Source organism: Pan troglodytes, chromosome 12 (genome assembly GCF_028858775.2).
Source record: "Pan troglodytes isolate AG18354 chromosome 12, NHGRI_mPanTro3-v2.0_pri, whole genome shotgun sequence".
Classification (NCBI taxonomy): Eukaryota; Metazoa; Chordata; class Mammalia; order Primates; family Hominidae; genus Pan; species Pan troglodytes.
The window spans coordinates 83,655,822-83,670,099 of record NC_072410.2 but is presented as its reverse complement, the minus strand read 5'-3'; the positions used below and the strand labels follow the sequence as shown (position 1 = coordinate 83,670,099).

The following is a 14,278-nucleotide window of genomic DNA, read 5'->3' as shown; positions in this document are numbered from 1 at the left end:
TGTGCATGTATGTATATAGTCATCCCTCGGTATCCATGGGGGATTGGTTCCAGGACCTCCCTCAGATACCAGAATCTGCAGATGCTCAAGTCGTAATCCTACAGGAAATGGTGTAGCATTTGCATACAACCTGTGCACATCCTCCCACATACCTTAAATCATCTCCAGATTACTAATAATAACTAATACTATGTAAATAGTTGTACTGTATTGTTTAAGGAGTAATGACCAAAAAAATCTGTACAAATTTAGTATAGATGCAATTTCCCCCCATCCTCCTCCCGCAGATACTTTTGATCCACAGTTGTTTGAATGCACAGATGAAGAGGACTGACTGCATATATACATACACACATGAATCATGTAATTTTCATAAAAATATCAACACAATCCAATAGAGAAAAGAAAATCTCTTCAACAGGCTACTACTCTAGGCATACTGCCTATGGCACAGCCCTGCTCTGCAAGGAGCAATAAAAAAAAAAAAAACAGAAGAGGGTCTCTTCAACAGATAGTTCTGAAATAACTAGATATCAGCATTAAAGATAAATGTATCTCAATTCCTACCTTGTATCACAACACAACAATTAACTTGAAATGGACCACAGAGTCTATGAAAGCTAAAAGTATAAAGCTTTTAAAAGACAACATTAGGAAAATATCGGCAAAGCGTTCTTAGATATAAGAGAGCAATAACCTTAAAAGAAAAAAACATATATTTGACTCCATCAGTATTAAAAACTCCTGGCTGGGCACAGAGGCTCACACCTATAACCCCAGCACTTTGGGAGGCTGAGGCGGGTAGATCACTTGAGGTCAGGAATTCAAGACCAGCCTGGCCAACATGGAGAAACCCCATCTCTATTAAAAACACAAAAATGGGCCAGGCATGGTGGCTCATGCCTGTAATCCCACTTTGGGAGGGCGAGGCAGGTGGATCACCTGAGGTCAGGAGTTTGAGACCAGCCTGGCCAACATGGCGAAACCCTGTCTCTAATAAAAATACAAAAATTATCCAGGTGTGGCGGCACATGACTGTAATCCCACCTAATCGGGAGGCTGAGGCAGGAGAATCACTTGAACTCAGGAGGCGGAGGTTACAGTGAGCCGAGATTGTGCCACTGCACTCCAGCCTGGGTGACAGAAGAAGATTCCATCTCAAAAAAAAAAAATAATAAGATGGATTCAAGGATGAAGGGATGGATAGGCATGCCATAGAGCAAACATAATAAAATTGTAATAAAATGTTAATTATAAAATCTGGGTGATGGGTATACGGGTGTTTACTGTACAATTCTTTAGACTTTTCTGTGTATTGAAAAATCTTCATGACAAAATGTTAGGGTAAAAACTTTATCCCAAGACAAAATTCTAAAATGAAGTACAAAGTTTCTTCCTATTTTGTCTATAGCTGTAATAAATACTACATCAGAGGAGGTGAGAAGTAGTTGCCACTTTTACTATTATTTGATTAAAACATCCTTACTGTTGTTACTTCTGGACCTTCCTGCCACTCCTAGAATACAGTCTCCCTCTCTGCTACAGTACACTCCATAATCTCTGTGGACTTCATCATCATTCCCATATGCAACCCAATATATCAACTTTAGAGCTCCTAATTGTCTTACCTGCTTCATCTCTGGAATCCTTTTTTTTTTTTTTTTCTTTTTTTGAGACGGAGTTTCGCTCTTGTTGCCCAGGCTGGAGTGCAGTGACACAACCTTAGCTCACTGCAACCTCCACCTCCAGGTTTCAAGCGATTCTCCTACCTCAGCCTCCCGAGCAGCTGGGACTACAGGCACACACCACCACATCCAGATAATATTTGTATTTTTGGTAGAAGTGAGGTTTTGCCATGTTGGCCAGGCTGGTCTTGAACTCCTGAGCTCGAGTGATCTGCCCTCCTTGGCCTCTATCTCTGGAATCTTAAAACTCTAAAATATAACAATTGTCATCATCTCTAATCACAATCCCCTATCTACTCCCACTACCCTTCTCTTCTAATTCACCAAGATTTTGAATCCATGGAGCCCTAATTTTTCTTCCAATCCATTATTTCTCTTATATACCCTTACTTCCTCTCTATCACTTGAAATATCCCTATCTTCTTAATCTCTACTGCTGCTACCTGCAACCAACTGTCTTCTCTCCCGGCTTACCTGAACAGATAAGTGCCGTTGGAGGAAAATCTCACAACCACCAGATCAACCCTACTCTGAGTTTATGGTCTCCACATTCAGCACTGCTGAGCAATTCCTCTCTCTCCCTCTCTCTCTTGCTCTTTCTTTCCCATGGCTCACTGCAGCATCAGCCTCCTGAGCTCAAGGGATCCTCCCACCTCAGTCTCCCAAGTGGCTGGGACTACAGGTGCGTACCACCATGCCAGGCTTTTGTTTTGTTTTGTTTTTTGGTAGAGATGGTGTTTCACCATGTTGCCCAGGTTGGTCTTGAACTCCTGGTTTCAAGTGATCCTCTCACCTCAGGCTCCCAAGTGCTGGAATTGCAGGCATGAGCCACCGCACCTGGCTTGCAATTCCTTTCTAAGGCACTGGTTGGCTCCTCTACACTCCACAGCAGCAATTCCCAGACTTCATTATTCCTTCTAAAGTCCTTACTACTTTCCTTTTCTTCACTCTGTAAAAAAATTTTGCCTTTCATTTCATCATGAAAACGGAGGTGATTTAGCGAGGTGCAGTGACTCATGCCTGTAATCCCAGCACTTTGGTAGGCCGAGGAGGGCAGACTGCCTGAGCTCAGGAGTTCAAGACCAGCCTGGGCAACATGGTAAAACCCTGTCTCTACTAAAACACAAAAGATTAGCTGCGTGTGATGGAGTGTGCCTGTAATCCCAGCTACTGGGGAGCCTGAGGCAGAGTTGCTGGAACCTGGGAGGTGGAGGCTACAGTGAGCGGAGATCACACCACTGCACTCCCGCCTGGGCGACAAGAGCAACACTCTGTCTCAAAAAAAAAAAAAAAAAGAAAAGAAAAGAAAATAGAAGTGATTATTTAGCATGAACTCCCTGCTCCCCAACCTACAAACCCATCTTTATCACTTTCCCTCCTATATCTCATAAGAAAAGACGTCATCACCCCTGCCAGAGGTAGCATCACTTAGTGTTTTATTAATTAATGTATTTAGAGACACAGTCTCACTCTGTAACCCAGGCTGGAGTGCAGTAGCCCAATCATAGCTCGCTGCAGCCTCAAACACCTGAGCTCAAGCAATCTTCCCACTTCAGCCTCCTGAGTAGCTGAGACTACAGGCATGTACCACCATACCTGTCTTTTTTTTATTTTTTCCTTGTAGAGACAGGGTCTCACTATGTGGCCTAGGCTGTTCTCAAACTCCTCCTGCCTTGGCCTCCCAAAGTGTTGGCGTCAATAGCATGAGCCACCATGCCCAGTCAATATAGTGTTTAAAAATACAGATTTTAGAGTTGGGGGAGGGAGGCTATGGTGCAAAAATAAATAAATAAAAGAATTTTAAAAATAAAAATAAAGATTCTGTAACTAAATTACATGGGCAAATTTAACTTTCCAAACCTTGATTTTCTCTCCTGTAAAAAGGAAGCCGTAATAGTATCCTATGAGAATTAAATGAGAACACAGGTGAAGTGCTTACCTTATCTCCCAAACAGTTCAAGGCAAATCCCATTGCTTTGTGTTCCTGAATCTTCACCAGCATTCTCTATTAGCTCCTTCCTCAAAGGCTCTTAATAAGTTTCTGTCATCTCCAAGCAAGAAGCAAAAATGTCCTACCCAATCTTGAATCTCTTTTTTGCCTCAGCACTATCTCTTTTCCCTTCCTTTCCAAGCTTCTAGAAAAAAATAATCTGAGCAAAAAGGTCAGCAGCCCTTGCTATTCTTACTTTTCCCATGTTCTTCCATCTTCTACTGTCACAATAAAACTGCTCTGACATAGTGACCAATGACCCCTTAGCTGCCAAACTTAACACTTTTCAGGCCCTTTGACTTTTCTATAGCCTGGTATGATCAATGACTCTTTCTTTTCTTTCTATTTTTGTTTCTTTCTTTTTTTGAGACAGGGTTTTACCCTGTCACCCAGACGGCAGTGCAATGGCACAATCATGGCTCACCTCAGCCTCAACATCCCAGGCTCAGGCAATCCTCCCACCTCAGCCTCCTGAGTAGCCAGGACCACAGGTGCATACCACCAAGCCTGGCTAATTTTTTTTGTTTTTTGTTTTTCTTTTTTTCCTTTTCTTTCTTTTTTTTTTTTTTTTCTTTTTTTCTGAGATGGAGTTTCACTCTTGTTGCCCAAGCTGGAGTGCAATGGCACAATCTCAGCTCACCATAACCTCTGCCTCCTGGGTTCAAGCAATTCTCCTGCCTCAGCCTCCTGAGTAGCTAGGATTACAGGCATGCGCCACCACGCCCAGCTAATTTTGTATTTTTAGTAGAGATGGGGTTTCTCCATGTTGGTTAGGCTGGTATCGAACTCCTGACCTCAGGTGATCCCCCGCCTCAGCCTCTCAAAGTGCTGGGATTACAGGCGTGAGCCACCTCACCCGGCTGATTTGTTTTTGTTTCTTTTTGAAACAGAGTCTAGCTCTGTCACCCAGGCTGGAGTACAGTGGTGTGATCTCAGCTCACTGAAGCCTCCAACTCCCAGGATTCTTGTGTCTCAGCCTCCCGAGTAGCTGGGATTACAAGCGTGCACCACCACGTCAGGCTAATTTTTGTATTTTTAGTAAAGACAGGGGTTTCACTATGTTGGCCAGGCTGGTCTCAAACTCCTGACCACAGGTGATCCACCTGCCTTGGCCTCCCAACATGCTAGGATTACAGGTGTGAGCCATCGCACACAGCTAACTCTTTTCTTGAAGCATTCCTCTCTCAACTTCTCAGACACTAGGGTTTCATTCCTTCTGCCTAACTCCTTGCCTCTCGGTCTCCTTACATCATTCCTTTTCCTCTGCTATCTCCCTATACACTATTTTCCACTCCCTTCCACCACTTCTTATGCCAGCCCTTTTTCAGTCTTACTAAAATCATTTTCAGCGCGTGGTCTCATCTACTTTTTAAAATACCTTCATTGAGGTACAACTGACATACAATAAACTGCACATATTTAAAATATACAATCTGAAAAATTTCAGGATATGTACACACCCCTGAAACCATCAGCACAATCAAGATAAGTAAACATAAAAAGCCTCTCCCTAAACAACCACTGATCTGCACTAGTTTGCACCTTCTAGAATGTTCTATAAGTAGACTCATATAGTATACACTCTTTTTTGGTTTCCCTTCTTTCATTGAGTATAATTATTTTGAGATTCAGCCATGTTGTCATTTGTATCAAGTTTGTTCTCTCTCTCTTTTTTTTTTTTTTTTTTTTTTTGAGACAGGGTCTCATTTTTTTGCCCAGGCTGGAGTGCAATAGCACAATCACACCTCACTGCAGCCTTGACCTCTCAGACTCAAGCAATGCTCCCACCTCAGCCTCCCAAGCAGCTGGGACTACAGGCTCATGCCACCACACCTGGCTAATTTTTTGAAATGTTTTGGCTAATTTTTTAAGTTTTTTGTAGAGACAGGGTTTCATTATGTTGCCTAGGCTGGCCTGGAACTCTTGGGCTCAAGTAATCCTCCCACTTTGGCCTCCTAAAGTGCTGGGATTACAGGTGTGAGCCACCACACCCAGCCAGTTTGTTCCTTTTTATTGCTGAGTAGTATTCCACTGTTTGTATCACAATTTGCTTATTCATTCACCTGTTGACGAACATTGGATTGTTTCCAGTTTTTGACTGAAAAGAGATGCCATGAACATTCATGTATAAGTCTTTGTATAAGCTTCATCTATATTTATGGCTTTACTTACACATCTAGAAGTTCCAAATCTGCTTCATCAGATACCAACAACCAACAGTATTCCACTGTTTGTATCACAATTTGCTTATTCATTCACCTGCTGACGAACATTGGATTGTTTCCAATTTTTAACTGAAAAGAGCTGCCATGAACATTCATGTATAAGTCTTTGTAGAGGCTTCATCTATATTTATGGCTTTACTTACACATCTAGAAGTTCCAAATCTGCTTCATCAGATACCAACAACCAATAGCCAGTTGGAGAAGTTCACTTGAATAACCCAAAAAGACTTTTAAGTCAACATTTCCAAAAATCATCTTATTATGCCACTCCTCTCTCCATCCTAAGAGCTTCTCCTACATTCTCTATCCTGACTAAAGACAATCAAGTCAGAAACAAGACTATTCCTGTTCCATTACCATTCCCCCAATTACTCAGTGAGTTACTAGATCCTGTCAATTTTGCCTTGTAAACATCTTTCAAATAAAATCCACATCCATATTTCCATCCTTGTTCAAATGCACCCTTAGTTCAAATGTGTATTATCTCTTGACTGGACTATTAAACTAGGCTTCTAACTTTTCTCCTCACTTTACGTCTCATTCTTCTCCAAACCATTTTCCATTCTATGGCCAAAGTGAATTTTCTAAAATTAAAATGTGCTGTTACTCCCCTACTTAAAACTTATTGGCTGGGCACAGTGGCTCACCCTGTAATCCCAGCACTTTGGGAAGCTGAGGCAGGCAGATGGCTTGAGCCCAGGAGTTCAAGACCAGCCTGGTGAAACCCCATCTCTATAAAAAATACAAAAATTATCTGGATGTGGCAGTGTGCCTACAGTCTCAGGAGGCTGAGGTGGGAGGATCGCTTAAGCCCAGGAGGTGGAGGCTGCAGTGAGCCAAGATCACACCACTGCACTCCAGCCTGTTAAGACTCTGTCTCAAAACAAACAAATAAAACAAAAACAAACAAAAGAAACTTTATCAATGGCTTCTAATTACCCAAGAAAAAATTTAAATTCCTTAGCTTAACATATATAAAAACTGTTCATAAACCAGTTGTCTCTCCAGACATGCCCTGCCACTTCCCATCATGTTCTAATTTAGTCTTTTCTGATTATGTCATTTACTTTTTTTTTTTTTTTTTTTTGAGACAGAGTTTTGCTCTTGTTGCCCAGGTTGGAGGGCAGTGGTGCAATCTCAGCTCACCGCAACCTCCGTCTTCCGGTTTCAAGCTATTCTCCTGCCTCAGCCTCCCGAGTAGCTGGGATTACAGGTGCCCACCACCACGCCAGGCTAATTTTTGTATTTTTTAGTAGAGATGGGGTTTCACCACGTTGGCCAGGCTGGTCTTGAATTCCTGACCTCGTGATCCGCCCACCTTGCTCTCCCAAAGTGCTGGGATTACAGGCGTGAGCCACTGCGCCCGGCCCTGTCATTTACCTTTTTAGCCTGAGTGTCAAGGGCAATACCTGGTCTATAGTAGGCATGATATATTTGTGCAATAGATAAGATAGGACTTAGACTCATAGATGCGGCGAAACAGACACAGTGGGACATTCCAGCCATATTCAGGAAAAGTAGCAGTCCGGACTGGCTAAAGCAAAAAGGAGATAAAAGATTATGGTAGACAATCCAGTCAGAAAAGCAGGATGAAGCCAGATATCAATTGCTGTTAATTCCATGCTAAAAAGTGCACTTTAGCATAGGTTGAACTCAAAAGACATCAACAATTCTGAGTGTGACATGTTCAGAAGTGTCCTATAACTGGTGAGATTTGAAAAACACAAGGTGAGGTGGGGGCCTGTGAACCCCATTAAGAAGTTATCACAGTAGTCTGAGAAAGGAGACTCAATTAGAGAAGTCGGAGGAGGAATAGACTAGAAGAACATGTCAAAGGGAAATGAACATACAGGCTCTACCTGAGTGTGCACAGTAATACAAAGAAGCCAGAGATGACCCCAACATTTTAAACCAGTCAAATGTAACAATAAAGCCATTAATCAAGAAGAAAAACTGAAATGACAGGTGGAGGGGAGAAGTGATAGTTTTAGTTTGTATATCCCCTCACCTATTTATTCAAATTGAGTGCCTACCAGATGTCAAGCACTATAAGTATGGGGAATAAAATGAGGGTAAGATATCATCCCTGTTCTCAAGGAGCATCCAATCTAGTTATAGGCAAGTAAATAGGAACTTAAAATTCACAGAGCTAGGACAGGGTGCAAAAAGAAAACAAAGGAGTAATATCCAACTCAGCCCTGATGATTTGAGAGTTCAGGTTGAGTGAGTCTAGAAGGATGAGTAGTGTTGGACCAGGCAAAGAAGGATGAAGGGACTAGCATATCCAAAGAGCCTCAGGTAAGAGTAAGAGAACACAAGTCGGATGTATCTACAAATAATTCAATAATAAATCAAAGGAAGAAATCAAGATATGGAGATATCCACATGAAATGTCCAGCAGGCAAGTAAAAACGTAGGTTTTGAGCTACCAACAGCATATCCAGATATGAAACATACTGTATTTTCAATCTTGTTTAGAATCATTGTTAGTGGCTATTTAAATAAGAATTGGAAGAACCTTACATATCAGCTAGATTATGTACACTTCCACCTCCTCCTATCACTTCTACTGCAAAAGTATCTCTAACTTAAAGTCAAAAGCTGTTTTATGTAAATATGCAAAAAGGACAAGTGGGGGCTGTGGTAAGGTGGAGATACATGACCTGTCTAAAGAAGGCAGCCATTTACTCAACTCCAGCAGTTTAGTGCCTTGCTTGAATACAGGCCCTAAATGACAAGACCTTCCTATTCTTCAAGAAAAGCTGAAAATTCAGGTTTTATGTAATATCTCCCATTTTCAAATATTAGCAACTAATTACATTTAAAAATAAAACAACACTATGCCAGCCAAACAAAATGCTTTTGTGGACAGATTTCAGCAAGGGGCACCAGTGTGGCAGAATTAAACAACGTCTGTCCACTCCTACAATATTCTTTCCACTGCTTCAAAGGATCCTCAGCTGATACCTTGGTGATTCCCCGGGAAAGGAGCTGCTTTTGCCTCTAAGCAAAATGGCCCCTATTTGGCAATGCTTTATGAGTTCCTTTACACGTTTTTAAACAATTTCCGTGTCTCCCCTTACCCTATCCGGACACCAGCTTCTAGCATCACAGAGACCTCCTACACCCCTTCCATTACAAGCTAAGAAGTCAAACTTGCAAGTAAAGCAAAAGTAAGGAGTGAGAGCCTGATGGGATTTCTAAGGAGTAAAGTATGTAAGATATATGGCATCTTTTCTTCTTTTTTTTAAAAAAAAATTACATAGATGTTTGTGACTAGTCAGACACTTGAAGGGGAAAATGTCCGTAATTTAAGTCAGAAATATATGAGCAAATTCTCCTGAAAAACCAAATAGTTTCCACTGTAAGACAGCAAGAGGGACCGGAGGAGAACAGGGCAAAAGGGAAAGTAAAAGTTACTGGCCTTTGAGAAATATCAGACACCTTTTAATGTTTAGCATAAAAGGTAAAACATAATCTCCATTCTTAGTAGAAGCAGTTAGCATGAAACATTCTTTGAGCAGCAAGAAACTGGGATTTAGAAACACTATTAGAAGAGTAAAGCAATCTTTACAAAAAAGGTAAATGAAGAAAAGGAAACAAAAATAGTCTGGTTGTCACACTGCTGCTTTAGAAGCTTTAAAAACGTAACAACACTTCCTAATTACACTAAAACACAAAAGCACAGATCGGGGGTATGTAACTTCAGGTAACAATGTAGCAAACTTAAACATACAGAGGCTAAAAATTCTTAACAAGCCAAATGACAGCACCAAGAATCTCAAACGCTGCAAAAACAAAACAAAACCCCCCTGAAATTGGTAGCATGTGCACCAGCCCCTGTTAATCGGAGGAGCGGGGGAAACCAGGAGAATGAGGAGTGATTACTGACGGCGAGCAGAGCAGGCCACGTTCCTACTGGCAGGCGAGCTCGCAATTCCTTTGAGCAAGCCTTACGGCCAGGGCATTCTCAAGCCACTAAAACGAGCGTACTGGACACCTAAAACGGTAGGCTGACAGCAGCTCCGGGCTAAGACCAAGAAGACGGAAAAGTGGCCTGCTTTGACCTCCGCTGAAAACTGAGGCTCCTCCAACTGTTGTTGTCCTGGAATCAAAGGGCAAAGCATTCACCTCTCAGGGGTTGGATTATCCGGATAAACTCCCCCCGGCCCCCTGCGGCATTCCCACACACCCGGTGGATGTCAACACCGAGAGCCAGCCGTATGAGGGGGGGCCTCTCCGTGTGCGCCGTCCTTTTGGAGACGCGGCGAGACCGGGAAGAAAGACGGCCCTGCGCGCGCCCCGCCTCCCCAGCCCTTCCCCAGCGCCCGGGAAGCGGGGTCCCGCGTGCTTCTCACCTTTTTCAGCGCAGGCACCAGCAGTCCCCGCCACTTGGGCGCGTTCTCTTCGCTGAAAAACTCGTAGGGCAGCTGCTGCGCCTGCATGGTGCCCCCGGGGCGCCTCTGGGCGGGGAGAGGGGCGGCGGCGGCCGGGCCAGGGAGCCGCGAGAGGGCGAGCTCGCAGCGCGGAACAGGGCCGCGGCCCCACCGGACGGCCCGGCCCCCTCCGGGCGCCGCGCAGCCGGGCTAGCCCTGGCGAGGGGGCTGGGGGGCGAGGCCGGCGCCTGGCCACCCACCCGACACAGGTACCAGCCGTGGAGAACGGACGCGGCCCGGAGGCGGCGGCATCCCGCACCACCGCCCCGGGGCCAGGCCCCCCGCCCCTCCCCGGCCCGCCGGCGCCGCCCCGGGCTGCCCTCTGCCGCGGCCGCCGCCCGCCCGCCGAGGCTGCACTCCCGGGCCCGGTCTGGCCCCGCGGCGGAGCTGGCGGCTGGGGGAGGACGTGTGGAGGGACGCTCCGGCCGCGGCGCCCGCTCCGCGTAGTTGGGACTCCGAAACGCAAGAGCCCCGGGCGGGGCGGAGCTGGGGCGGAGGTCTCGCGGGGAAGGGGAAGGACCGGAGGTCGTTGTTGGGGAATCTGGCTGCCCTGAGGTGCCGCCGCGGCCGCCGCCGCCACCGCCGCCGCCGGTGTAGCGCTGGAGCTTCCTACTAGCGAACTGAACCTGCTCGCTACTGAGCATGCGCTGCCGTGCTGGGCTGGTTCGCTCCGGGTTTTCCGGCTCTCGGTGAAGGAGGAGGAAAGCTCGAGAGAGAAAGAGAGAGAGAGAGAGAGAGAGAGACAGGGAGGGCGCCCGGCCGAGCTGTGGCTGCGCTCCTGGGGGCTGCAGGGGAGGGGCGAAAGGGCCCGAGAAGTCGCACCCTGGCAAAGTGGGGCCTGCAAGGGTGGGTGATGACTAGGGTAAAGAGGCTCCCCATTGTGTGGCCTGGCCGTGAGGGCTCCCACCCCTTTTGGAGTCCCTGGGCCCTTCGTTTCGGAAAGGGGTGTGTGTACTTTGTTCCTGAACACGAAGATAAGGACTGCCCAGAGCACGCAATGTATAGTAAACAGACTGGACAAAAGATACAGGTGTTCTGTCACGAAACCTACTGCTCAGTATCTGCTGAGTAGTAGAAGTGATTGCGGTGTTTCTAAGTGGTCTTTCCACAAAATAATAAAATGTGTACGTGTAGTATTGATTTTGTGTGCATGTTTTAGATTCCCTCTGTTCATCTTTTAAACCCACTCCAGAAATGAACTCCAGTAAGCACTTTCCTCCAGTGGATATCGAGACCTCTTTTACAGCTCCTAGAGCACTGCACTTATGCCCCTCTCAGGGCGTTCAGTCTATCGTGTTTTGTTATCTTTTGCGGTTCTTTCGACTAGATAATAAACTGGAAGGCAGATCTTTTTCACCAGGGCCTCTACACAGTGTAGAACAGGCACTCAGTCAATGTTAGTGGAATGCTAAAGGAGCAGTATTTATAAACTGTCCCTCCAGGCCACTGTTTGTTTATAATAGGGGCACTTTGTGGCAGACACCTTATGATTTATCATTAATTATCATTTTTTGAGTATCATCTCATTTAATCCCCATAGCAACCCTATTATTTTCATTTCACCGATAAGAAGGCAGTTTAGAGGAACTAGCCTGGGTTAAAGCTGACATTGTGTCCTGCTATTCCTGAGAACAGTAACCAGGATCACATAAACGAGAAAGGTTCAGTGGTTCTTAATCTCTACAGGACCTCTTTGAAAATCTGGAAAAACAACTCTTAGGTTATTTCCTTTAAAAATACACAGGCCGGCCAGGCGAGGTGGCTCATGCCTGTAATCCCAGCACTTTAGGAGGCCGAGGCGGATGGATCACCTGAGGTCAGGAGTTCCAGACTAGCCTGGCCAACACTGTGAAAACCTGTCTCCATAAGAAATACAAAAATTAGCCGAGCATGGTGGTGGGCGCCTGTAATCCCAGCTACTTGGGAGGCTGAGGCAGGAGAATCGCTTGAACCCAGGAGGCAGAGGTTGCAGTGAGCCGGGATCATGCCACTGCACTCCAGCCTGGGCAACAAAACCAAAACTCCGTTTCAATTCAAAAAAATATATATATATATATATATATACACACACACACACACACACACAAACACACACACACACACACACACACATACACACAGACCGGCCGGGCGCAGTGGCTCGCGCCTGTAATCCCAGCACTTTGGGAGGCCGAGGTGGGCGGACCATTTGAGTTCAGGAGTTTGAGACCAGGCTGGCGAGACCCATCTTTATTGTTTTATTGAAAAAATGAAAATATACATACTTGGTTTACATTTGAAAAACTCCCCATTTTCAAAGTGTGTGGAATGAAAGCTGGAATTATAGGCGCCTGCCACCACACCCAGGTAATTTTTGTATTTTTATTAGAGATGGGGTTTCACTGTATTGGCCAGGCTGGTCTCGAACTCCTGACCTCGTGATCCACCCGCCTCGGCCTCCCAAAATGCTGTGATTACAAGCCTGAGCCACCGCGCCCGGTCAGCCCTCTTCAAATATTTAAAGGGTTGTGATATGGGGGAAGAGATTGGTTTGTATGGTTCCAAATGAACCAAGATCAAGCCTGTACCCCAAACTATTGCTTGGCTTCCCATTGCTCTTAGAATACATTTCAAACTTCTTACCGTACCCCACAAAGGCGTGCATCTGGCTCCTGCTCACATTCTCAATGTTTTCTCACCATTCACAACCTCGCCTCACCACACTCCAGTCACAGTAGCCTTCTGTCTATTCCTAGAAAACAACCTGCCTAAAGAACATTGTTCTTCTCTCAGCCTAGAACCCCTAACTGTTCACTTGGCTGGTTATAAACATCACCACCTCCAAGAGGCCTTCTCCGATCACTCCAAGTAATTCTCACCTGTGTATTTCTACCATATGTTCTTTTTATTTCCTGCTAGCACTAAATCAAATCAGTCCTCTATTTTTGGTTGTTGGTTTCCCTCCTGCCCCCAAATAAAATGTAAACTCCTAGAGAGAGAGGGAGACAATCTTTTTTTTTTTTTTTTTTTTTTTTTTTCTGAGGCAGAGTCTCATTTTGTCGCCCAGGCTAGAATGCAGGCGGAATCTTGGCTCACTACAACCTCCACTTCCCAGGTTCAAGTGATTTTCCTGCCTCAGCTTCCCGAGTAGCTGGGACTACACGCGCACGCCACCAAGCCCGGCCAATTTTTGTATTTTTAGTAGAGATGGGGTTTCGCTATGTTGGCCAGGCTGGTCTCGAACTCCTGACCTCAAGCAATCCACCCACCTCCGCCTCCCAAAGTGCTGGGACTACAGGCGTGAGCCACCGCGCCCGGCCGAGATCAACAATCTTGTGCGTTTCGTTCTTCATCGGTTTTAATCGTATCCCCAGGATCTACAATGCCTGCACACAGTAGGTAGCAATAAATATTGTCGAAGGAATAAAATGTGCATGCAGGAAAGTTCCAGGACTACATAATCAATGTTGTTTCCAGAAAACGGGCGATTTTCGGGGTGTGCAGGTAAAAAGCGTATATTCACTCACTCGGGCTAAGAGGTTGGGCATGTTGACCTCTAAGATCCCCTTCAACTCCGAATCTCTGATTTGACTGCAGAGGAAAACAAGCCCTAGAAACATGGGTTACAGCCTGGGCTAGGCTTGCTTAGCGGCCAGGACAGGTTTTCACTAGCATGGCCGTTTGGGCCGTAGACAGGGCAGGTAACTGGAGAGGAACTGCAGTGAAGAGACTCAGTGCTTCGCAGCGGGGAGACCTACAGGGAGTGCCAGGGTCAGCCCCGCTAAGGTCAAGGAGCACTCCATCACCCCTGTACTGCTTGCCTGTATCTCTTGCGACAAAACAAAACACCTATGTCCATTCAGCAAGAGAAGACAACCGTGCGCACTCAGAAACGTGCAGACGTGTAAGCGCGTGTAGACGTAAAAGTGTCGCCCACCAATCCCCCGCGCCAGCCCCTCAGCT

General features: G+C 45.6%; 1 protein-coding gene across 7 annotated transcripts in view; it reads right to left on the bottom strand.

Annotated features, from left to right (window-relative positions):
• Positions 1-14,278, bottom strand: part of SOS1 (SOS Ras/Rac guanine nucleotide exchange factor 1) — a 142,917-nt gene that overhangs the window by 128,196 nt on the left and 443 nt on the right. For 4 of the 7 annotated variants that reach the window (XM_009442356.4, XM_009442354.4, XM_016948386.3 and 1 more), the window contains exon 1: positions 10,259-10,485. The exons of 1 other annotated variant lie outside the window; for it this stretch is intronic. In XM_009442356.4, the coding sequence (XP_009440631.3) occupies positions 10,259-10,345 (87 nt within the window). In that variant the 5' untranslated portion in view covers positions 10,346-10,485. Of the gene's footprint in view, positions 1-10,258; positions 10,975-14,278 lie in introns of those variants that run through there. 2 more of the 7 variants (XM_515425.7, XM_009442353.3) reach the window with 1 other exon arrangement.